The sequence below is a fragment of the Cyprinodon variegatus genome, unplaced genomic scaffold, assembly GCF_000732505.1.
Source record: "Cyprinodon variegatus isolate N-32 unplaced genomic scaffold, C_variegatus-1.0 Scaffold733, whole genome shotgun sequence".
Classification (NCBI taxonomy): Eukaryota; Metazoa; Chordata; class Actinopteri; order Cyprinodontiformes; family Cyprinodontidae; genus Cyprinodon; species Cyprinodon variegatus.
Genome location: NW_015151186.1, coordinates 167,305 through 194,113, shown reverse-complemented (window position 1 = coordinate 194,113; position 26,809 = coordinate 167,305). Strand labels below are relative to the sequence as shown.

General features: G+C 36.1%; 1 protein-coding gene across 4 annotated transcripts in view; it reads left to right on the top strand.

Moving 5' to 3' along the window:
- Window positions 1-25,068, top strand: part of LOC107097923 (low-density lipoprotein receptor-related protein 8-like) — a 204,339-nt gene extending 179,271 nt beyond the window's left edge. The window contains exons 15-19 of one of the 4 annotated variants that reach the window (XM_015395281.1): window positions 2,205-2,357; window positions 5,248-5,607; window positions 13,187-13,255; window positions 18,376-18,548; window positions 22,160-25,068. In XM_015395281.1, the coding sequence (XP_015250767.1) occupies window positions 2,205-2,357; window positions 5,248-5,607; window positions 13,187-13,255; window positions 18,376-18,548; window positions 22,160-22,198 (794 nt within the window). In that variant the 3' untranslated portion in view covers window positions 22,199-25,068. Of the gene's footprint in view, window positions 1-2,204; window positions 2,358-5,247; window positions 5,608-13,186; window positions 13,256-18,357; window positions 19,907-22,159 lie in introns of those variants that run through there. The other 3 variants (XM_015395280.1, XM_015395279.1, XM_015395278.1) reach the window with 3 other exon arrangements.
- The last annotated feature ends 1,741 nt before the right edge of the window (window positions 25,069-26,809 follow it).

Sequence of the window (26,809 nt, the reverse complement as noted above, 5' to 3'; positions counted from 1 at the left end):
ATTTTCCCTAACTACTTCCTTTTTTTATATTTTTTTCTAATAGGCTTCCCCTTTATAACTGGTATTTTTCTGGAAGGTCTCCTCTTATTTAATGAACTGCAGCGTGTTTACAAGCGTGTAATTGGTCGGTTGTTATAGTCTTAATTTTTCTTATTCCATTAAATTTTATTTACAAGAAACATTTGAACAATGTTTATCTTCGAAGACAAAAAAAAATCAAATAAAACATAGAGCATAACCAATTCAGTCAAGTTCCTTTGTTTTTAAAAACGACAAAAGACACTTCAGAGAACTGTCAAATTCAAACAACGGCTACTAGAGCTACTTATTTTAATTAAATATCTGCTGTCTAAAAAAAAAAAACACTTTTCAAAAACAGCTTCTTTTTTTTTTGCTTGTTTGTTCTTGTATTTTTTCTTAACACAGGCGTAGATTTTTTTCATTTATTTCACAGAAAATAGAGGAAGAAAATCTACTGACATGGAGGACAGGGTGAGAAGATCCAGGGTTCATTTTAGTGGCATCCCTAGAAATGATGACAAAAAATCCCTTCAACTCCTTGTGACAGAAGTATTATATAACAATAAAGCTGTGTTCTTTGGAGATTTGGTTTAGGCTCTGTTACTGTGCACGTCTCTATGTGCACAAGAAAGAAAAAAATTATGTCCAGGCTTGTGACGGTTCCCGGCGTTTTAAGTTTGCTGTTTTTTGTAGTTTTTTTTTTTTTTTGCTCAGACTATAGATATTAGAAAATTTAATTTTTTTCTTTAAGATGCTAAATTAATTTCTTATCTTGATGTACAAGTGAAGACACCCATTATGGGTTATAGGTTGGCTCTGCAATCTTTACCATGTAAAGAGACGTGAGCCTCTTTCACATTATTTTATCCCAAGGAAAACAGAAACTCATAGACAATGATCAAAATACCCTGACACTTATAAACTCAAAAGCTGTTTTACATGAAAGACCTCTTAATTTGAATGAGTGTCACTGATTTCTCTATAAATGCAGTTAGGTATTAATGTGGTATGTTTTCTCACTGAAAGCTTGCCAATATTTGTGAAAATCACGCAACCTTGTATCCTTTCAGTATTGATCCTGAAAACTGAGCATAAATATGCTTCCTATGTGTCAAAACTTGAGCAGTGAGTGGCACTGATCTTGATTATTCCCTAAGAACTCCAGATCTATATAACAAGAAAGAAACAGGAAATTAAAGGTTAAGACAAGTGCAACCTGACCTATTTCAGGGGCTTTACCACACAACCAGCAAATCATAAAAAAATTCCATGAGTCTGCATTGAGGTCTAAAAGACTCCATTTAAATATTTTATGGTTGTGTAGAATATTTAAAACGGTCTTTGAGCTTTTGCCTGCAAATGAGCACTTTCACAGTGCCCTTTATACCGTAACTAATATGAATATTTGAACTCCTTTCATATTTTGTTACCTTAAAGCCACAAACCTTAGAACATTTTTTTTTTTTCTGTGATTGCTTAAAAAAAAACAGGACAGAATTGTGAATTGGAAAAAATTATATATTTATTGCTTCTCAATGGCAACGCCTCGCCCGTAGACAGCTGGCGATATAGACACCAGCACCCCTTGCGACCCCAATTGGGACAAGGGTGTCAGATGAATGATGGAATATATTTATTTAATTTTTTTAGCATGTTATCAAATCTTAGATTACAACCAGAACTACAACAATTGGTTTAGATTATAATATATTGATGTGTTAGAAGTTGAAGTCCACACTTTTAATAATGAGTCAAGAATTTACACACTTTTGGCAGATGCTCTATATTCATACTGAGACTGAAATATTTTGCAAAGAATTAACAAAAAAAATAATAATTGCAGCAGAAAAAACAGAGTCCAGAGGTATTAATTGTTTTTCAATGCTCTGATTAATTATGCTGATTAACTGCTGTGTAAATAAAGGAATTATGGACGCAGATCTCCCACTGTTAAAGATATCTTAAAGCTTTGTTCAGAGTTAAACTTTTAAATATGTGTATCATCTATGGCTCATATGTTTTTCATTGTTGGATCATCTAAATATTTAGATGTATGAAGGCTTCTGGAATTCCTGACCTTCCATCCAGTGAAGCACAATAACAAACTTATATATGTTGTAACAGTAATTTTAAGTTGGTTATAATATTTTATTATACTTTTTTTTTTTTTTTTGTCTCCTAAGCCCCTGACACCTGCAATATGGGAACTTTACCAAACGGGGGCTGTGAGTATCTCTGTCTAAAGGCTCCTCAGATCACAGACCACTCTCCAAAGTACACCTGCGCCTGTCCCGATGGTATGGAGCTCGGTCCAGACATGAGACGCTGTGTTGTAGGTATGTCCCCTCAACCCAATGAATCATACCGTCCAGAGAACCGCGTAATAGAAGGAACTGTACAAGATAATGTCACTGGAGACGGGCACTGCTGTAATAACATATCACATATGGTGATGGAGTGTCTGTTCAAACAGCTATTAAGCTGCTAAGGAAGGTTCTCATACACACAACGATAACTTTAAAGCAAAGTCTTAATTGTATCTATAAAAGCATGTTCATCTTTTGCATGTAAGGTTCTCTTAGGGTTTTATTTATGTCATTTCAGTGATAGCTGAAAGTAAAGTCCCAGCTGTTAAATGGAAAGCAGCTGGTTTAACAGTTAAACTTTTATGTTTACTGACATAAAAATATCCTAATGACAAGTTGGCCTATTCAAATGCAGTTTGCCTTATGCTGCCTCTATGCTGTGTGATGCACCCAAATTGTTTGCGTTGATTGTATTGAAATTAAATGCAGTCGTCTCCAAAAAAGAGGAAACTATTCCGGTAAATGGGTCAGAGATTCTTCTTGTGTGTCCCCAAGACAACTCCATTATTTCACTGACCCTATTTCGCAGCTCGGTTCGTCCACTGACTCTATGGAGTCGCAACATTTGTGGGGTTGCTATCCTTAATAGAGCCGCTCTGTTTTCACACAGCACACTTTAGCAGGTGAGGCACAGGCAGCTGACTCAGGGAAAAGGGAGAATGAGATGATTATGATGTATGTGGGCCATCATTCAGTGTTGCTCTGGGAGGGGACGGGGGGATGGTTGAGCACTGAATGCACACGGACTGGAAGCTTTAGATTTCTTTTTAAAATACAAGAACTGCTGCTGAGCTGTCACTTTTTATGGAGTAAAACTAAATTTCAACACCTCTTCTCGGCTGCTTTAAATGTCTACAGCTTGAAGCAGTAAAATTACCTAAAAGTACCAAACACATTAGAGCATATGCAGAAAAGGTGATCAGACAAAGGCTTTATGACTTTATGTTAAATGATGCAGCTTTTGTTGTTTGTTAGTTTTCGGGACGAGTGGGGGGGTTAATTATGTATTTTTGTAATCTTTCAAAGTTTGGAAATCTCTGACCTTTAAAATACCTTTTAAATGTGAAGATTAACAAAATACAGTACTAGAGATTTATTTGCAAAATGTAATGGTATAACAGCGTTGGACCTGAAATTTGCAAATTCAGGTTTTGTACGTAATTGGATTAAAAACTTCTCAACAGCAAACAAATGCAATAAAAAATTAAATCTGGTTTTCTCAAAGCTCATAAAATCTAACATACATCTAAATGTAATCAAATCTGCAGCTCTAAGCATAGCTGGAAAGAAAGAGTCTGTGGAGAAAAAAAAAATCAATTAAAAGCCAAAATTATCTCCAACTTAGTGTAAGAAATGTTTAACTGTTTATTTATTTTGACAACAAAAAGTAGCAGCCAGTAAGAGAAATTTGCTTCTATGACTGACTGCAAACTTACCAAGTAGTAAAATAGATTTATTTGCTTTACATTACAAGCTTAAACATCCTTTGCTTAAATAATCGGCACTTGCTAAAGCAAATATTTGTTTAAGCTGTAGAAACAGCTAAATTATAAAACAATGGCTTTTGTAAGAATCTAATAGTATATGACATTTTAAATTGAGCTGTACTTGTTGAGTTTTTTTAAGGCAGCACCATAATGGAAAACCAGGAAAACAGGCAAAATGTCAGTATTACGGTAGAAATGTGGATCTCCACATACCTTATCTTTGGCTAAAAGTTGGTGCAAAATGTATTTAACAGGTTTAGAACAAAATTGGGCGAATATGCTGGGTAAGGCTGCTAAAAGTGTCATTATACATAATAAAATGAGTCTTGTGCTGACATGGGCTGAAATGACATTCGGAGAGTAAAAAGATGGTTCTCCAATATAATAAGCCAGCTTAGGATCTCTGAATGCTTAGGTTAAGAAAAATAATCTTTTGGAATTATTCTGTGGTTTGAAAAGTCTAAAATTAAAATATTTGACCCTAAAGTTCTTTGTTACCTGCTAGCTTGAATTGTAAGTCTGAAGTACAAAGGATAATATTTACATAAAGGTTTCTTCATAAAAGGCTCAGTTGCCTCATGAGCCTTTTAATTTTAGTTTTACTAGCCCTATAAATATAGCAAAGGCCAGCAATACATACTTTATTTTCAGTAAAATTAAATCAAGACCAATTACTAATTATTACACTGTTAGAGATAGATGTGGTTAAATATTAACTGTGTTCTTTATGTATGCTTTATGTTAGATGGTTTGGAGACTATGTTGTTAAATGTTAATTTTGGGTGCAGGAATCTGCAGATTTCGGCTTTGAGGAGAGCCAAGCTCTCAATGCTGAGTAAGCTTTCTATTCTATCATAGATAAGCAAGATATGTAGATACTATAGGAGCGACAGGGCATTGCTTGGGGCCCACTCTTTGTCCACTCTCTTTGAGAGCAAACATGGAGGTTTAGTCACGCAGTTCTAAGGTAAAATTATTCTCTGCTTAGTATCAATGATTTTGTTATAAATGACTATATGTACTATAATGAGTTCTATGAATATGTAAAGATGTGTTTCCCCTTTATGCATTACTCTGAGAACTTCCCCTCGCCAATGAAAGAATCTTGTTCAAGCAACACTTGCGCTTTCTAAATTTAAAATGTAAAATAGTCAAAGAAAATAGGCTGAATAGCATGCAATACTGGTTCCCTTACAAACAGATACTCTCAGAATATTGATGTTTTTGTTTCTTTTCATATGTGTCTTGGTGTTTAATAGAACTGTTTAATTTATTTATTTTTTTATTTTTAATAAAAAAAAGAGAATCCAAATCCTTTCGCAGTCTAAAGTAAAAAGTACTCCTTATTGTCTTTTGTTTTGTTTTATTTCCAGTTCGAATCAGGACAACCACCACTGCTGCCCCAACCACCACAACAACTACAACAACAACCACCACAACAACCACTACCACCCCAGCTACCAGCACCACCACCACAACTCCCACAACCATTGAAACTTCCACCTCTGCTGCCCCCCCACCAAGGTCCACAGTCAGGCATTACATGACAGCAACAACTTCTCAGACCCCCAGTAACAGCAGGAGTACAGAGCCATCTGTGACACAAGCTGCCACAAGCACAGAAACAACCAGTTTGAGCAGCAACATTCAGACGTCCCCACACACACCCTTACTAGGACCAGTGGCCCCAGACAGCATTCAAAGAGAGACCAATGCTAACCTTTCCCACAGAGGTATGTATGATGGTGAGCTGGACTATCTTTGAAGTGAAAGCACAGTGTGTGTGTGAAGCCACGCTATTATTACCACCTGCCATTATGGCAGCAGGAAGCTAAAAACCAATATTCCCATCAACCGCCTTTCCTTCTCCTTCATCTCTCCTTCTGACCATCTGTCTATCTGCTGTGTGACCTCTTCTTGTTCTCTTTTTTCTCACTTATTCACAGCAAAAACCCTCTCAAGTAAATGCCTTAGCCTTTTTATTCCTATTCCCTTGTCACCAGTCTGACAGAGGTGTCAGAGCTAACAAACGATAGTTGGCTGGAATTTAAACAGTCACTGCTCATCACTCTTCCTTACTTTGTGACTCTTCCTCTTTCTGTTTCTGTCTTTCTATCATGAAGACTTGACATGTTTTTCATACGGACAACAGAGAGCATTAACTGGATTTGGAGACAATAGGTTTAAACACCATTATTAAGTGTTTACAAAGTAATGAAGATATAATACTTGAATTTGGATGCAGAAACTAAACATTGTTAATGCAAAGTTAAAGTGAGGGTCTACTGTGCTGTAGATCATGTGTCATCATGTCTGACTTCACATCATAAGTTTTTCTCAGTGTCAAGTTTTCAAAAGACCTATTTCTTGTTCTCAAGTTCTGTATTCTTCGACTGTAGAAGCAAACGATTTGTATTCAGACGGGATTTCAATGGAGCATGACATCTTAAAATAAACTAGAATACCTTTCAGCACATTTCTGCGAGGCAGACAAAAATTTATTTAAGAATTTTGATTGGGGATATTTTTCTGAAAAAAAGAAAGATAGATATAGATATGTATGGATAAATGGAGAGATGGATATATATATTTATGCTTATTAGCAATACTTGCACACACTAAAGGACATTGATGTGGAAGAAAACATCACATTTATGTGGGATGTTTGGAGCATCATTTATATTGATTTCTAATTGATAACCTTATCTATTCAGAGGATTGTTACTCATCCACATCAGTTCCAAAACCAAATCCAAACCAAAATTTATACAACTAAATCTGTTTGGTTGTTTTAAAATGGATAATTAAAGTGGATAATTTCGTTTTGATACAGTAACCTTTCCAGACACCAGTGGACAGATGTGCCTCAGTTCTACAGTCAAAAAAAAATAAAAAATATGAGGCAAAAAAACATTTTAAGCTGTCTGTGCCTCTTAACATAAACATATAGCACTCTGTTGTATGTATTGCATTGTCTCCAGCAGTACCAGGCTACTGCTGATTTATTGGTCAAGTAAAAAAAAATCCATAGCAATAAAACGGCAACCTTTTAAAATGGCACATACATCTAAGCCTAAGTTTTTCATACCATTGATAGATTAGGCTTTAAAGCAGTCTTTTCATTTTACTAACATGTTTCTTCATTGCTAAAGTATTAATGTATTGGAGATGTGATGTGAATCCTATAGAGGTGTTGGAGGAATCTAAGGAATAGAGTCCTTCAAAGCATAAAGATCTCAAGCTCCTTACCATCAAGGCAACTTGCAAAAGTAAATAATGAAAATAATTTTAGATTTCAATCAGCCAGCAGAATGACTCCTTTTTATATATGCCACCACTGCAAAAGTCAAGGACAGTACAGTCAAGGTACCTGTTGCTGCTCTCACACTGTTTCTTATCTTGTCAAATAACAAATTATATCTAAAAACAGGTGTTATTGGCTGAAATGAAACATAACATTTATTGTATGCACCACAAACCTTGTGTGAACTCATATAAGGTCATAAATACTCCATTTTGGTAGCCGAACATGCACTTTATTGATCATTACATTTCCAGTTTTAACAGTATAAAGCATTTTCTTTAGTTAAAGTTGCTGCCATTTATTTACCCTCTGCAATTCAGCTACAAGACGTCTCAAAATTCTTCAACTAGATTAGATAATATTAGTTTTGCATGAAGTCAAAGAGAGTCATTATTATGAGAAAAAAAAATCAGTTTTTCATGAATAGCTTTTCACAGATTTTAACTTTTTTTAACTTATGCCTCAAGTTTAACATGCAGTTCATAAATCTCATTTTTCTCTCTGATTCAAATAAAAAACTGAAAGTTACTTGTAGACACTTTCAGGTGTGGCCAAGGAGAAAAGGATCTTGGCTATAACTGAAAAGAGATTGAGCACTTAGAAAAAATGCACTAAAAATAAGGTCTGTCTATGTCATAACAGCTGCCTGTGGCCTTTAGCAAAGGGATAAAACATAAAGGGAACAAGGACATCAATGGATTTTAATAAAGTATCTTATTTTCTATGTCTTTTTTAAACTCTTGATTACTTGATATTCTGAGCTGAATATTTAACTAAAAGCACAGATTGTCCATAAATGATATTAATGAATAAACCAAATTGAAAAGGAACGAGACCACAGATATATAAAACATTGGTTGGTGTGACTGAAAGAAAAAAAACATACAGCTACAGAGATAAGAACTGATGGGATGGAAAAAAGTTAAGGGTGGAAGTGATTTCCTAGGAATTTGAAAGTAAGCCAGCTGCATCACTTTAGGGGCTTTGCTTTTCAAGAGGCCCAAAGACGCAAGGCAGTGTTTGTCTCCAAGTCTCTGAAGCTGTCAGCTTTCTCTCTGCTCCACAAATGCAACACGTAAGACACGCACTAAAAAAAAATGGGGCACGAAAAACATGTGTCTGGAAACCCATGAGTTACAATTTTCAAGTCGGTGAGCACTGTCAAGTCTGTCTGCATCAGCTGGTTTACATGTACCACTCTGGGACAGGTGTGGAAAAGCCAGAGGTTTAGGAAAAGACATCATAAAAGTCTTAGATTTGAACCCTCCACCTTTATCTTGTAGTAGGTCATCTTTTAGCTAGATTTGTTACCAAGTGAAAACGAAAACAGGTATTAGTTGTTTTGTTAAAGGTATAGTGGATTTTCACGATAAACCTTTTTTATTCCACCTAAAAAAAAAGAAATGCACACGCACACCCCTGTACCCGCTCCCCAGAGTAAACGTCGATTAAACACACGCAAGAGCATGCAGGAGCCTATTTCTTCTTTTGCTTGCTCTGTTTAAAAGTTGCTGTTTGCATCGTTCATACAAGCTTACTTTCCAAAAGAAGATTTGCAATTTTTCCACTTTGTCAGACTCACCACCGCTAATTGAAGATGAGGACGAGCACGTAGGACATCCTTATTTAAACATATCACCAGAATGATTGACAATTAGGAGGACCACTTATTTTGATGATCCACCTGGAAAATAAACATCCTCCACTATACCTTAAAGTCCTGTCCTTAAAGAGGCTTTACGGAGTTTTCTAATTATACAGCCACCTGTGGCCAAAAAATAGACCTGCAGCACTCTACTGCTAATTCTCGTCTGTCACTTGTCCTTAACTTAACCTTACCTGGAGTTGCCATTGGTGTCTGAGTTTAGCTGGATGCAGGTCACTTCTGAGCATCCACAAAATTCCTTTGCAATATATTGCTTTGATTGTTTACTAGGTCAGACCTATTTACAATGACGTCACATCCACAAAAACGCAGTAACTTCTGACCCGAAGTAAATTAAGGAAAATAGACTAGAGGTTTTAAAAGGCAACTGCATTAACTACTAAGGTATTGATCTGAACAAATTATGTTTTTGTTGTAAAGGGTCATATAAAAAGGCTAGTTTGAAGACATTATTCAGTAAAAACTTACATAATGTGAAAACTCTTGTAAAAGCTCAATTGTAAATCTAACCACCTGTTATTGTTCTCATCTCCAAATGACTCTTACCGATCTGTTTTTTAAAGAAACTTTATACAGTACACTGGATTTTTCTTCTATATATTTTAATGTGTAAACATATCAATAGGAAGTTTTATTTGTTATTTACAGTCCATCATTTATAGTCTCAATGGTAGTGAAGCATTACTCTTTCTGTTACTGCCTGCTACCCAGGCCTCTGCCTTCTATAACAGCTTGTTTATTTAATAAGATTTTTTCAATCCATCTTATGGAAATTTAGATCCATTGGACATCGTCATACTTTAGCAAAAGACTAGATCCTATCCTCTGACTCAGAATTTGCTGGTATTGGAGTGCTGTCTAGAATAGTCTATTCACATGTTTAAATATGTGACTTTTTTTATTTATGTATTAATTGCATTAGATAAAGTAATGTTTTTCATATGTAAGCTGTCGTTGGTGCCTTTTTTTATGCACAGAACGTCATGGCTTCTTTCTAGAATGAGCCAATCAGTATGCTGAGCAAGCAGTGTGATCTGTTCTGCTAATCTTCCTCACTTGACTTTACTCTAGCCATCTGATCAGACTTTGGCAAAACGTGAGCCTGCTGTTAATAGTCAGATTTAGAGAGGGGTTAGTACCTAAGCTCCTGTAAGAACCATATGGGTTAAGAGCTGATGGTAAGTGGAGACTCAAAAGCATGTTTAGAATTTGGCATCAACTATTCATATATCAAAGTTTTAAAAAGTTACTTTCAAAACTGGTGTTTATACGTCCTTTTTATTCATGCATGTTCAAGTGCTTTTATTGAGATGTCGGAGAACGTGCCTGAAATGAACAGATGTTTCTGTATAGAGGACAGCCTGCCCTCCTCTGATGTAAACTATCTTTCTTTAACTGCTTTTCATAAGGCCAGTTTGACATGGTTCAATAGAACCATAGGTCTAGTGAGAACAGCTCTGAGCTTCCACAGTGGGTCGCCTGCCATATTAAAATGAAACGTCCAAGAGGATTCTGAGATCCTTATGCTAAAGTAGTTATTCAGACAGTTAATATTAAATTCCAAATTAATTGTATCATTTTTATTTTTAAGAGATTATTGACCGTGTCTAACTGAAAATGTAAATCTCTCTTTTATTCAGTGCAATTTTTGAAAAGCTTTAGATGCAGTGAAGGGCGGTGCAACTGGTACTTAGGCCTTCACTGGCCACCCTTCAACTTAATCTTAACCAACGTAAGAGCATGTTATCTTGGTAATACAAAGGGTTTTTTGCTTTCAACAAGGGGTTAATATCACCACTTTTATATTTATATATTATTGTATTCAAATATGAAATGTAACAAGCGTGGGTATAACAGAGAGGAAGATTAGTGTGAGGGTGAATACAGAGAACAATAAGGCAAGAAGCCCAGTTAGGACAAAGGCAATCCTCTACTCTATAACCACAGCTCCACCACATTTTCAGCACCAGGAGCTGTTCGGGTTTAATATTATGCATGTAATTACCAAATAAAATAGAGCATAAAGCATGAAAATAAAATATATATCACACTGACCAGAGATGCTGATTATTTATAAAAACAATCCACCCTTCTGTCTTTGTGCAGAAGTATCAGTATCACCATGAAGTATCTGCAATTGAGGCCCAAAAAAACTTTTAATAAAAGTAAATCTAAAATGCAGATTTGTGCTACCTTAACTTAGCTGTAAAGGTTTTGCTCTAACTGACCAATCAGAGGACAGAAAATGCTGACGTTTGCAGTGGGCCCGCTACATTTAATTGATTGAAGAAAACATTCCTCACTAATATTATGAAGGTGTCAACAGCCAGCACTACTGATTCTGAAGGCCCTGGGCAAATTTGATTGATATAGCAAGGAATTAAGTCTGAAATCTGATTGCACAAAAAAATATAGCAGCCACATAAATGTAATAGAAGCAGCACAGCCAAGAGAAGTGCTACAAAATTAAGAGAATGGATTGTTTGGAATGAATGAATACAGTTTGATAGAAGGAAATTAAAGTTTAGGTTTTGAATGTTGGTAAGTGTTCCGTATTGATTTTAGGCCAGCAGTAAAGGCTTTGAAGGCCCTGACCGACTGTTTAGATGTGAGATAGATATGAGTAAAGTTAGAGCTTGTTAACATTTATGAAAAATAGACATTTCTAGTATAATGATGTGCTTGATTTAAAATGATTAGGAATTCAGTTTAGGCACTATGATATGGTCTAGCTCTCCCATTATCTCTTTTTATTGGTTGCTTAGCCCTGAGCTGATGGCTTCTTCCTCAGAAAAAACTTTTTGCAGGAATTATAAAAAGTCTGAATTTTAGGCCTTTAAAGATGTGCCTTCATATTCAAAGTATTGCTTTAGCATTGTATTGCTTAATCTATCGTTATTTAATTTATAAATAATTATTTTATTTCTTGATTTTATGAAAGATTTGCTTAGATTGGTTTTAGGGATTTTCACTTTAAGTTTGATTATCCTTGACTCTCAAATCTCTTTAATACCTACTTGGGTTACTTTTGATGTTATAGAGGTAATTTTATTACTTTATTAAGCCACTTGGCTGTAATTACAGCCTGAAGTCTTTTTAAATAACATGCCACAAGTTTAGCTCTCTTAACTTTAGGTAGTTTTGCCAATTTTTTCCCTGCAGTACATTTTAAATTCAGTCATTTAGGATGGGAGATAGGAGATAGGAGATCCATGTACGGCCATTTTCAGAATTTTCCTTAAACGATAAAAGCGATTCACATCTGGACTTTGGTTTAGCCACTTCAGGACATTTACTGAGAAGTTTTGAAGCCAGTGTTGGCTTTTATTGTTTGGATGACCATTCTTAGTCGCACCAGTCTTAGTCGAGACTACTCTAGAACAGATTTTCATGCAGTATACTTTTGTACATCTCTGTATTCACTGTAGGGATAGTTATGATTTCCTAAAGGAGAGGCTTTCATCCGACCAATGTACAATACAACCCTGATTGGTGGATTGTTGCAGAGATGGTTGTGCCTCTGGAAGGATCTTCTCTGTCCACAGAGGGACACTGAAGCTGTGACAGAATGACCATGGGGTTATTGGTCCCTTCTCTAAGGTCCATCTCGCTAAGACAGTCAGTTTAGACAGCCCGCATGCTCTTGGCAGGAAGGAGGCCATTTTAGTCGATGAGACCTTCAAAGCAGTAGAAATATTTCTCTATCCTTCACCAGATTTGTGCCTCAAGACAAATCTGTCTCTGAGGTTTACAGAAGACTAATTTGACTTCATGCTAGGGTCTGCGCTCTGAAATGCACTATCAGACCTTATATAGATAGATTTGGCTTTTCTAACCATTGTTGGTCAACTGAATTTACCACCGATTAACTCCATTGACGTTGCAGAAACATCTCAATGAGGATCAGCGGAGAAGTTATGCTCCCTTAAAAAGGGTTTAATAAATATATGCTTAAGGTCATCTGAAGCTTCCTAACATGGCTGAAAGCTGTTATAAATGACTTGGTTCTCTTCATTTATTTTGTAGCTGCATTCATAAACTTTCTGGTGCATTGCTTTTTTGCACTGCTTTAACGTTTTTTTTGTATTAAAAAAAAACAAACTCATTGCATTTTTATTGTATCCTGGCATGAAACATCCACACTTTATTTGCACTTACTGTTTAAACAACAAAAACAGTCCAAAGATGGGCTGCCTGCTTTGTTATCATACAAATATGCTTTTCTTGCAGAATACCCTTCTGTCAAAATAAACTATAATTATTCTTTAAGAAATGGTTGTGGATGGGTGTTGAGCAACACCTCCTGCTGATCTTTCTTTTTTTATTCTTCTCCCGTATCCAGCTGCAAGTGATCACTACCTCATAGGGAACAACATCACAGTTGCTGTTTTGGGAATAGTCATTCCGATTGGTAAGTATTCTCTACTTTTCCATGTCTTTGTACTCTGCCTGCCTGCTTCTCCCTCCTTGCTCGTACACCGCTGCTTGTATTAAAAGTTCTGTGAATTGTTTGTGCATTTGGCTTTCTGTGTTTCTGGCAACGTGCATGATCATGTATGTTTAATAGGGGTGTGCAGTTTGCACGTTTCTGGTCTATTAGTGATTACTGATCTTTATGTACAAAGCCTTACATTCCAATTCCGATTTTGACCGATTTTTTAAAGAAATTACACTGTCAGCTGTTATAAGATCAAAACACATCTTTGATATTTCAATCTTAACTTACTGGGAAACATTCAACAGTACCTGTGAAACACGAAAAAACAAGAAAAAACTTCAGTTGTGAATCAAAGTTTATAGCACTGACAGTGGTGGATTTTCAGACTTTCATTGGTCAAGTATCAGCTAATCCCAAATCTTCCAAATTAAAGAAAATCAAAATAGATCAATGAGCTGGTGGACTGATCTGTGCACCCCACATGTTTATGCGCAAATGACATGAAAGGTACTCATAAAATCTTAAAAATGTACAAAAATTTTGTAATAGTTTTATAATAGTAATCTTTGTTTTTTTTCCCACACTTATTCAGCACTGAAAAGCATTTTTTAAATAAGAAATCATATTTTCAAAAGCAAACCAAACTGAGCTTAAACCTAACAGATTCCCATCTATAAAAATCATTTATAAGGCAGTAAGATAATCAGTCAGTGATTGGCTAAGCCTGATTAATACACAGTTTGTTATCATAAACCACAAAGAGCTTTGATGTTATCCAACAATAAACTCCCTGCTAAAAAAAAAATCCCTTTTAGAGTGCTAAGGCCATGAGTCACTGAGTGGCTAGGCCTTTGTAATGTAAACATTATGCCAAATTAATTAAAAATTGAAAAGCAGTGAATATTTTGTCATTACACTGGTCCTGTTGTTTAAACATTAGATTTAAGTTCCTCTGTAATCATATTTCATGGCTCGGTATGAATTAGGGCTCTGAAAAATGAAATGCGGTTACTTCAGTCTGTTCTGAATGATAAAAATTACTTTACATTTTTAATTATTAGTAGATTTAATTAGTTAAATGCTTTAGCTACCCAAGTAAAAAAAAATGTTTTTGAACAACCAGAAATTCATTACTGTTATACATGCATCACATTGCGATAGATGTGTTAAAAGCCCTGAAATATGCAGACCTTTAAATGTAGAAGTGGCATACTGTAATAATTTTAAAATCCGGTTTCTGACTTTAACTATCGGAGACTTCAGGTTTTGATCTTTATAGTTATAAAGATTTCTAAAGAGATTTGCCTTGATTAAAAAAATATATTTTCCTATTTGAAGAGAGGATGAGAAATTAGCATATGCTATTTACATACCATTGTTAGGGTAGGAACTTAGTATATATATGTTTTGTTTTGTTTCCATTTCTAATTGTTCTGTAGTAAAATTTTTTGCTGAATTATTTAATACAAGTTTAAAAATATGGGCGATGAATATCTGGTTTATATGATTTATTTTTTCCACATCTTTTCCAGTGGTGCCAACAGATTTGATCAATTCTGTATACTATAAAGGCAACGTTTGACTGCACTGTCTTAGATTTAGGTACATTAAATTAATTCGGAGCAGCAGATCTGTAAAATTATTTTTTTATTTTTTTTGTTTTAAGTAAAATTAAAACCCTACTTTATGTACATTTTTTATGTTCAATTGCTAACCAGTCATATAATGACCATTTAGTGCCAGAACATGCTATTAATTGATGGCTCTAATTTGGAAAATTTGCTTAAATCCCAGAAGCTCTTACATTTCTTTTATCCATTTTTTATCTTCATTTTATCCTCAACAAGAGAGATGTGAGCTAATTAAAAAAACAACCCCTTAGAGACTTTGACCCTTTCAACCTCATCCTTCATACTGTCCCTCTGCCAGTCTTTGCTGCTACTGGGCTAAATCCCTCGACATAATTTTTGGGAATTTTTGAAACATTAATTATTGTTGGAACTCCACAAGGGCTGGGATTTTTGGAGCTCTTCTCCAGTAATGCACCACCCACTGTTCCACAAGAGGGGTGCGTCTCAGCCCCGATTAACAGTATTTAGCGCAAGTTGGGCTGTTACAGTGCCTCTCTAATTAGAAGGAAATATTCTGCAAAAAAAAAAAAAAGCCGATTTTTTTTTTTTTTTTTTTTAACCAGTGAGCATTTAAGAAAGAACAAAGATAGATTTAGTCACACAGGGATCTTAAGTCTATTTAGTACTACAAAAGGGCAATTAGATGGGGCTTCCATAGGGGATGAAGGCACATCTTTTGGTATGAACACACATATATGCAAACACTACTTTTTTTTTTTTTTTCTCACACTGGATTGCCCGTTACTTTCTCATACATAGTGTTCACACACACACTGGTTCTGCAGGGCAGTTGAGCATTAATGCCAATATGGTAATGAATAGAAAGAGACGGCACTTATCTCAAATCCTCCAAAGCCCCCCCTCCCCTTCCTCTCGTCCCCTCTCCATTCTCCTCTAATAACCCTGTCCAAAAAAACACCACAGCCAGACTGTCTGCAGATACGTTTTCATTTTTCAGTCAAGGCGAACACAAAATTATAAATCATATCCAAAATGGAGCAGCAGGATAATGTGCTGATGACAGCTAAGCAACCTTGCAGCACTTTTTATAAGAAAAAACAAACAAAAGCTAAATCAATTGCCTAGGGACCTGAATGCTAAATGTTTTTATATTACAAACCTTATGTTAGCCTCTGTTTGCATGCTGTGGATGGGCTTTTATAGTATGCATAATGCTGAATAGAAGCAGTCTCTGAGGTATAATGTACATGTTGATTTATTTGTGTGTGTTTTTGATCTTTCTGTGAGATGAGGAGCAATGTACAGCATTGGATCCAAATCTTCTCTCTTTATAATTTGCTTCAAGGTCATTTTGATGGGATTGTTAGTCATTTAAAATTTTCTTCTTTGGTCATGTTGCATTTTTCACTCATTTTCTGTCTGTTTAGCCTAATGTCATAAGAATTATCTCTTTTTATTTAAAACTTGATTTATTTGATTATGATTAATCAACAATTGACACACAAATCATGTTTAAAAAACACTAGTATTCACTACTATAATCTAAAATATTTGTCTCACACCCCTTTCAACTTTTGCAGGTTTTGTCCACACAAGCACAAACTTCACAAACTTAACAAACACAAACTTCGGCCATTTATTTTAAGCTTTATGTAATACGAACAAAGAAGTGCTTTAATGATGCATGAAAGAAACATGATGTGTACTTTTCAAAACTATTTTTCACATAGAAATCTTAAAATTCATATATGCATTTGTATTCAGTCCAAACTAATAAATCAAATCCAGAGCAGCCACTCAGAAGTCACTTATTTTTTAATGTTTATTTTGGTGTGAAACCTAATCTCAGTATAAATATAGCATCATAAATCAGCATCGTACCAAAGTATGCACTAGACAGGTGAGGGTTAAACACATGGAGAATGTGATCCTGAGAATATTACAGCGCACATTTAGCCATTTATCATCCAAAAATAGACATTATTGCACAACTGTAGACTAAAACTGCATTAATAAAAAAAAAAAAAACTCATGATGTTTTATTTGGTGGATGGTGTATTTTCTGTATTTGCTATATATATTTTCTTTACATTGAAATTTTTATTGAAATATGTTTTCCATATGTTAAACAGGCTAAGTGCAAACGTACTCAGACCCATCCATCTACCTCAAATATTAGGCTGGTAATGACAGCGTTATTAGAGTAGGAACCAAGAAGCCCTCTGGAGGGGCTGTGATGATTCACTGCTTAGGTGGGGACGTTTGTCAGGAGAACAGCTATTAATCCTACACAAATCTCACCTTTAGAATGGAATGGAAAGAACAACATCATGGTTTAAAGATATACGTTTTGGTTTGCTGTAGCCATGTAAGAGACCTAAAGACAGAGAGAGGGGGTTTGGTTAGATGACACCAAAGTTGTACATCCAATAGAAAAATTCCACTTCTGGTAAAAAGAAATACAAATATAAAAACAAACAACCTAACAAGACACCTCTGCACAGTGGAAAAAAAGCAGTTTGTAGTTTCTGCAACAGCATGGAAGCTGGTCACATACAAATGCATACAGGATCTATTTTGTTTGTTTTTATTCCTTCCAATTCACAAAAAAGGTAACAATTTGGTGTTAGTGGCACAGATTAGAACATAAAAATGCATAAACTGTACAAGAGTTTTTGGTAACAATAGTACAAAATGCAATGTAAAAAAATATATAATAATAATAATACACAGGAATAGTTATTGAAGGCACTGTAGAATTAAAACAGATAATTAGTTAAGTTATTTACAAAGAGCTGTAAGGTAAAAGTCTCAGGCACATCACATTACCAGCAGAAGAACAACTGATCCAGTCAGCTTTTAGTGACCTATATTTCCTATTTCTGATGTATTTCATTACTTTTTTTTATTATTTCTTAATTATAATTTGGCTCAAACTCTTTCTTTATGTGTCAATTTCTAAGCAAACAATATCAATTCCTGTTTTGGTCAAAATTGGACAGAAAATGTATGAAAACGCAACTCAAGTCCACAGGATCTCTGGTGGCAGAATATAAAGAAATTAGAGGTGGTTTTAGATATGTTTGCTCTGTTCTGTAGGGTAATGAGTCTGGAGGCTCATAGTCTTTGCTCAGATTTTTCAAATTGTTTATTTTTGGTCAGTGCTATTTTTAGAAAATATTCATTCTTTGCATTTTTTCTAGTCTTCAAACCTTATCTAATTGTTGATCAAATGTTACATTGAATACCATTTATGAAAAAATATATATAAATAGATAATGTGATGCTTAGTTTTGGGATAAACTTCCCTTCTAAGAATAAATTTTAAAGAAAATAAAGAAAACTATGAGCCTTCAGCTAAGAAATGGAAATGCTGCAAGCTGTATTGTGTGTGTTAGTGCCTAAAGTGCCGCTCCGTGTCCCCTGGGCTGTGTTAACGCTCCCGCCGTTTGTTGTTGTTGTGTGTGTGTTAAACACATGCAGTCCCTATCCTTGCCACAGTGGTCATCGGATTGATCTGCACCGGCGGCTACCTGATATGGCGCAACTGGCGACGCAAAAACACCAAGAGCATGAACTTCGACAACCCCGTGTACCGCAAAACAACAGAGGACGATGACGACGAGATCCACATTGGGCGGCACAGCGATTCCATTGGCCACGTCTACCCGCCAGTGAGTGGCAGCCACAGCCAGCCGTTCATAGCGCTTCCACTAGGGGGCGGCGTCACAGACAGCAACTCTCATTGGTACTCTGGTGCACCGATGCTTTCCAGTGCCAAATGAGGGTTAAACAAGTGGAAAAATGGAGGTCTGAAATGTTTTTGGCAAGTGGGATGATGCACAAGGTTTCCAAGTGGGGAAAAAGAGCAGGCTCGCACATGCACACTTCCAGATGCTCACATACCATTTTAAATCACTGAGAGCACCAATTAGACATACCTAAGTCATCTATTTAGCATTTTTTTCTTCTCATTAAGCAACAATTACAATTAAATAAGATTCCCAAGAACATCCCTCATCTCATTGTTTTTATGTTATGGTTCATCAACCTGGTTATCAAATGTCTTTCCTGTCAAAACTCATCTTTAAACAGAAGGAACTGTTGCCTGCAGGGGTTTCTAGGGCCGGGCAGTAGATTGTTGTTTTTTATTTTATTTTCGCATATTAACCATATTTTTTTCCACATATGGTCAGTGAACAATTATTTTAACATGAAAAATACCAAAATTAAAATACTATCCAAACAGTGGGAATCCAGAGCTTAAATATTGTTTATATTTAGCTAAATATTATTGGAACATTATTATCAGGATAGAGTTAATCAAATTCCTGTTGCTTTGAAAGCTGGATAAAGGACTTCAAAGCCTTTTCAACTGTTCTAGTCTTGATTAAATTAATTCTTAAAGCATAAGGGAAGACGAAATCAGGGCAAAAGACAGGCTAAAACAAAACTGATTGTACTTTCCCAGTAACAATCATCACAGTCCAAAAGCTAGCCTGCTGCTTTCTTCCTCATTCAGATATACTCCGTAGTAATCCAGCTAACAATTGACAGATGCATCTTGATAATTATTAAAATGTTACAGTATCTGTTTTTATTAAAAAGCAAAATATGTGTTTTTATTCATCACACATGATTTTAATTCCTCTTTTCCTCTGTGATCAAAGAACTAGATCAGTTAAAAGGCTTTATAATGCAGACGAGTCACGGCTATGTTAAAAAGGTGGCTCTGACATGACAGTTGTCTTGTGGATATTCTTTAACAGCCTCCCTAAATAGAGTAAACTAAAAACAAATCTACCTGATTGTGCAGAGCAGTCAATGTGTAGTAATATAATTAAAATTGAGAGAAACATTATGGTTGTATAAAATTGTACAAAATTGCAACGCAATGACCGCAGCCTTAAGAGGGTTTTGAAACAAGCTCTGTCAGAAGTTCAGGTGTGATTAAAAAATATTTCTGGAATCATTATTCATCATTACAAAAAAGTAAAAAAAAGAACATTCCACTGGACTTTGTTTCCAAGTTTGAGGACATTTCGCTTCCCATCCAGGAAGCTTTTTCAATTCTAATGTCAGAAATAGCGTTGAGTTCAAGGTTTTATTCAGTAGCCCAACAAAACGTTTTTGTTTAAAAAATATGCAAATTGAAATGGAGGAAACGGGTCCACCCCTTTGTAATGGGAGTTGTTTGGCTTCTTTTGTTAGCCTGCAATGCCCCATACCAGTCTATGTCTCTGAAAGGGATGTTTTTAAAGGGAATTGTTGGCCTGGCTGAATAAGCAAGGGTTTTTGTTCCCCTGTAAAGGGAGTGGGGGTTGCGATGATAGTGGGAACGGATCAATTCAATTGCTGCATTGTAGGTTTTTGAAAGCTTAAATCTGAGTCCACTCCCTCTGTTTACGGTTGTTTTTTCTTTCTTAACATAGATGGCTTCCTTCCCGCCCCTCTCAAACCACCTATCTTCTTTGTCCAAAATGTCAACATTCTCCTCTTCAAAAAAATGTCCTTTGTCCATAAGGTGTAGATGTACCACAGAGTCTTGTCCCGAGGAGGTCACTGCTCTTTGTTTTTCATTCCAAAGGGGTGGACCCATTTCTTCTGTTGCAATTTGCATGTTTTCTGAGCAAAAACACCTTTTTTGGGGGCTACTGTAAAAAACCTTGAACTCAACGCTATTTCTGACATACTGAATTAAAAAAAGCTACCTGGATGGGAAGCGAAATTTCTTCACACTTGGAAACAAAGTCCAGTGGATTGTTTATTTAAACTTTTTTGGAATGACTATGACCTGGATGACTGAGAGTCTTCACCAGCATTATTCCTTATTATTTATCTTCACAATGTAGTCAGCTGAATGCTTAACTAGAGATATTAGAAGAATCCTACCTTTGTTAAGGAGAAAAACGTTGGAACAATCAAAGTCTCAGAATCTGTAGGTAAAGTGGAGAGGCACAGCATCCAAAGTGATTAAAGTCCACTATAACTTTCCACAGCCAGAAATGATTTAAGGAGTCGTGTCATTTGCCGATGCTGCTCCACTATGTGTTATCAAGTCTAAAGTGAACTAAGCTGCTAATCTTAGTGCACTTTGTGATTTCCTCTGATGACAAGCTTAATAGAGATATTTATTTACTTTTCCAGCTGGACCTGGCATAGTCCCAAAGGCCAATAGCACCAATAGCTCTTCAAATATATGATATAATGTACTTGGCTGGCCAGCAAAGAGGTTTTACCTGAATCCCATAGACAGTCTATGTAGTATTCAAGACAAGAGATTGAGAAACTCAAAAAACTGACTATATAGACCAACTGATGTTTCCTAACAAATCAGACTGGGCTTCAGTAATTTATGCATATATAGGTGCTCTTATTACACTCTAATGTTCAAATAAACTGAATGTTGTGATTTAATTGCTTTCATACCATGGTCTTTAAAAAAAAACATCAACACTAAGAACATGTCACTCTGAGTGTAATGAGTCTATATGATACAAGGCTAACTATTTAAAATCAATTACTGACACTAAAAACTTTAATTTATCAGGATGCACCTATGGGAGAACCACAGGTTTGTTGAAAAATGCCTAATCATGACACTAAGGATGCTTGTTTTATATAGTGTGCCCTGGTTTATCTGGATACTGCCGTTAAGGGCGGTCAAAACGAAATTATTGAGGGGTAAGGAAGTGATGTTCTTGATCGGTTGGCATGGTAACACTGATTTCTTTGTAGTGCTCTGTAGTAGAAGAGGGGAAAATAGAAAGAATTGTGGGTATCCCTGGCACGATGACTCTCTAGAAGCACACACACAGACAGACATAGAACAGATGCACGATTAAGATTCAAGGTCGAACAAAGAGCAACGTTCAGTGAAAAGGAGGAGAGAGGCGACTGCCCATCTTAATAGTTTTTAAATTATTATTTAGAAATACCTCTATTGTATTTCATTTTTACTCTAGAGATTTTTCCTTGTGTCTCATCAAGTTCTATTGCCTGTGCTGTTGGAGGTTGGTCCGGCTGCTAAAATATGGGCCAGACATTTGCAGCTGTAAGCAAGAATCCTGCATTCCTCATCTACTGTACAAGCATGCAGGGAAGGAAGGGGGGTCAGACCATTAGGGAAGGTTGGGGAGGGGAAGTATAATTCTGAGAAGAAAGACCAGAAGAGAGATAAAGGTTGCATTTTTCTTTAGGTTTCCTCATAGATTCACTTGTGTCGCTTTGTTCATCCCCTGCTTCAGCCTGCCTTGGTAACCATCTTTTTATCTACTGTTTACAGCGTGTGGCACTCAGTGTGGAGGACGATGGCTATCCCTAATGAGGGGGGATGCAGCCTGCTTACCAACACACACCCCCCTCAGTGCCCTCCTGTTCCTTCTCTGAGCACAGCCTCCGCACCACTACAATGAGGCCAGTACAACGCAGAGGAGAATGAAATGGAAGCACCATTTTGCCTCCTCCTTTACAAGTAGCAGGGATGACCTATGCATTTCTTCTCCTCCCTACTTGCTATCACTAGCTAACACTACATCCATTAGTGTCAGCTTAGTTGCCTCTGCTTCACTCCTCTTTTCCCTCTTCTGATGCTTCCTAACAGTAGTGGTGTAAAGAAATGCTGCTAGATGATATTTTTTCCCACTAACCTGACTTGAAAATTGTACAGTAAGAAGGCTAATTTTGGCCACTACAGAAGTATATGGGGAGCGCTCATGTTTTGATTGTTTTCATTTATTTATACCTTTTAAATATGTAACCAGCATCTGTCGTTGCGTAGTCGTAAATGCAATTTGATTGATCAAGTTTAAAGATGTAAAAGGCAAGGATGTTGCATTTGCTCTGGTTGGCTTAACATTAGCAATAGCATAGCTTATTTGTTTGAAGGGAGGATGCCATCTATTATTTGCTACTGACATTTGGTAATGCTAAATATAGTCAAGTGGATAGTAAAGAGAAAAAAAGGTTGGAGCTGCTCAGATATTTGGCAGTGACTTTTAGGTGAAAGAGTGGCAAGGTTAATTTATTTCATTATTATTTGTCAAGGAATGACCTGATTGGTGCTTGCAGACTGTTGTACTTCAAGATAAAAAGCAGGAGGACAGAAAAGGCAATGAATTGTGGGTAACCCATCTCTTTGTATGGGAGGTATGCACAGAGTCAATAACGAGCTTGGTCAGTTTGATTAAAAGTGATAGGTTAGGGTTTACGAATCTCTTGGTTCATTGTTTTTTTTTTATGTGTTGGCAAATTTTTCCACCTCCTGTGACTGTTTTAGATATACGTATGGAGCTGCTACTCTAAAGGATTTATGCACGAGACATTATTTATATTTTAGGATTTTAAAAGACTGTAATTATTTTCTATATTTTGATTTCAGAGTGCCATAACTGTAGGAGCATTATAATTTGATCTGTTTTAAGGTTAGTATTTCTTTGTCTTTTGGTATTTGTCTTCCAATCAGCTCCCAATCGATTGCTTTTTTTTACCTTTATTTAACTTGGTTCAAACAATGCAATATACCAGTTAAAGCTTGGCTATATTGAGCCTCTCCCTGTGACCAGACGACCCTGGTTTCCTCGGTGTAGCTGCCGCACCTTCATGTCGATGCAGGTAGATGAGATGATGCAGAAAAAAAAAATCCCAAATATAAACAGCATCACTCACTGCTCTCATTTGAATGTTCACTATGGTTCTGTGAGCAGATCAGTAAAATATCAGGCTCTGCTGATTCTGGCACACTGATTTGATTTTAGAGATGAGTGGAGAAGGAATGTAAGAGCCATCGTAAAGAGGTTATCTTCCATTTGCCTGCCTCAGATGCACTTCCAGCCCATTGAATCAGACAGTTTATGCCCCCTGAAAACAGTTGTAATTGTTCATTTTATGTTCCAGTTGTAAATAACCATAGGAGATTATTAAATGGCAATTTGGCACTTACAAGAATCAGCTTGTTTATATGGGACATCATTCATTTTTTTTACTATCTAACCATTAAAGATTTCTCTACCATATTTATTGTTAATACAATCTAACCTTTTTTTGGTTTAGATATGTAGGACCAGAATGTCTTTCCCTGTTAACCTGCAAAAAAATTACACTCAGTCTTCCTTTGCTTACTTACAATATTTTGGACATAGTTCGATTTTTAGATGTAATGCAAACAGTTTATATTCAGGGATTTAAATAATTTTGTTTCTCTTTTTTTGTAGAGCTGTTTGAGTTTTAAGTCACTGATAATCCCAGCTGAGGATGACATGGAAAAAAAAAACAACTTGGAGATGCTTTCTTAAAAGCTTAATAGGTGCTGTAGTTACCTGAATTTCTAGCAGTGCTGCTTTGTGTTTTTCCAACACTAACGTCCTTAGAATGGCTATGCATATTCCTGTCCAGTTATAGACATGCTTCTGGTTGAAGTTCGAGCTGCTCTTTTTGATAGAACTTTTTGAATTTATTTGAATTGGTTGGCTTCCTCACGCAGACTTTACTTCCATGCTTCCTTTACATGTTTTCAACATTATTAGGGCTTTCAGACCCATTTCAGGCATCAAAGTTAGCAGGTTTTATCCATTTCAAAATGAATTTTGATTGACAAACAAGATTGATTGACTAACAAGACCTAAGAAAGTGAAGCCTAAACTTAGCATACATTTAGACTGGGAGAGTTCAAAACAAGAAAGCATCACCTGCTCAAAAACTAACAGACTTTCCTGTTGAAAGGGAGTTTTTCCTCTCCATTGTCGCTACATGCATGCTTGTATGGGCGAGGGATTGCTGTTGACTCTATGATCTGGTGCAATCAGCTGGTTTTCCTTAGATAGAAAAATTTTAACTAATCTGACTGTATGATCTGACATGAAAATCTCTGTAAAGTCCCCTGAGATGACATCTGTTATGAATTGGTGCTATGTAAGTGAATGGATTAAATTGAAACAAGGTCTACAAAAACTTTACAAAAGCCAAATACTTTCTGTTGTGCTGTGATGCAATAAATATTGGACCACAATGTAAAGAAGTTTGATCTAATGATATTGTAACAACTACTATATCAACTATATGTAATATTGTACCAACTATCATGCATGGTGGTGATTTCATGTTGCTGAGTCTATTGCTAGTACTGGTGCAGAATGGTCAAAACTTAAATCTAGGTGTTCTAGTGTGGCAATGATCTCAAATAAACAGAGATATACCAAATATTTATCTTCAGGGGCCCTTTATTATGGGTTCTGCCAAGAAGAGCAACTCAATTCAATGCAGAACTGTTATTACCGATGCTACAAAAGGTTGTGGTCATCTATGATTGATTCAAGGACATTTCTAACAAGAACTGTAAACTAAAAGGAATGTAGTGTTAGAATTAGTACATGCTCCTATTCTAGTGCTAAAAGGAGAACAGTGACTGCAAGAGGGCATGAGCCACAGGTGAGAAATCCTTGTCATTTTTAATACTGAATTAGTTTCAGACTCTGTTGACTGCACCCTAAGCTGAGTCAGCTCTGAGTCTAGCTCCTTCCTTTTTTCGCCTTTGTTCGCCTCAGGAATAATGAAGTTCCATGCTGAGAAGTTGCAGTTATGAGGTTAAATTGCTTATTTATTTAGCTGCCTGAGCGTGACATTGTGGGAAAGTTATTATTGCTACAGTGTAAAAGACAGATTGACCGCTCTACTTTGTGGTCACCTCCAGTCGAGCCGATTGCACTGAAGGACACAGTGAAATACCAGACTCCTGCCTTCGCTGTTCATATTATCAGAGGGGGGAGAAAGGGAAAGATGACCTTGTGCCACAAAGCCATACCATATATACAAACAGGGACCATCAAGAAAATTTGGTGCTTAAATGGCAGCATTATTTCTAATTTCGCTGTTAGTTCACCCATAAAGAGCAGCCTATGGTTATAACATTTCATTCTGGCTTGTGCCTTTGCGCTTTCGGAGGTCATTTAGTTGCTGTAAACCAGGTACTGTGTTGTGTGACTTCTTTAGTTTGGGTTAGTAGTTTTTGTGTGTAACGTTCTGCGTTTTTTAGTGTAACCACAGCTTTCATCTGCTTTGAGAACCTGAAATATGCAGTTTAAGTAGCTGTTTGGTGTAACTCCGGTTGATTTGGATCCTTTCTGCTAAAATGTGAAAAACATCTCATAATTCACTCAAGAAATTAATATTTCTACTGTTGAAGCAGGTGAAACAGCAAATTCATATTTGCTGCTGCAGATAGTTTCTAGATGACAGGGTATCCAAAAATAAAAGCAAGGTTATGAATCAATATTGAATACATTCTTGGAAAAAAATAGTATTAAATTTTAATTTCATCTTGTGAATTTGTATTTAATAATTTAATAATTTATCTATTTAACAACTTGTAATGCATATGCCTTCCCTTTTTTTTCAGCTACAATTCCACCGAATTGATTTTGTCTGTTATTAGCTAATCACACTAACTACTAACTACCCTGATGACTAATATTAAGTTTTGCACAGAGTCAATAAACTTATCTTAACATGTTCTCCTTTCTTAAAATTTCTAAGGTATATCATCCACTAGAGGGCTTGTTAAGATTGCTCCTCTTTTTACCTGTTCATGCTCTTTTACATCTCATGCATTGGCAACAGTCTCTTTCCTTATCATGCAAGCAACTTTCACCAGGAAAATGTTTGGGTTTCTTTTATACATCTTCATCTCAAACATTCTTTCACCATCAAGAGCTCTCAGTTTTTTGTCAACAGAATACACTGGAAGATTAAAAAGCACTGGAAGAAATAACTCAGTTCCCCAGAAATAACCTGGAAAAAAGCCTCAGGGCTGAAAATAAAACTTCCTCCCTGAATAAGAACCTGCAGACCAATACAATCAGCCAGAAGAGGAGTCTCCGCCTCCAGCTACAATTTTGAACTGTGGAAGGAAACTGACTCCACTCGGCTGGCTTTTAGCTCT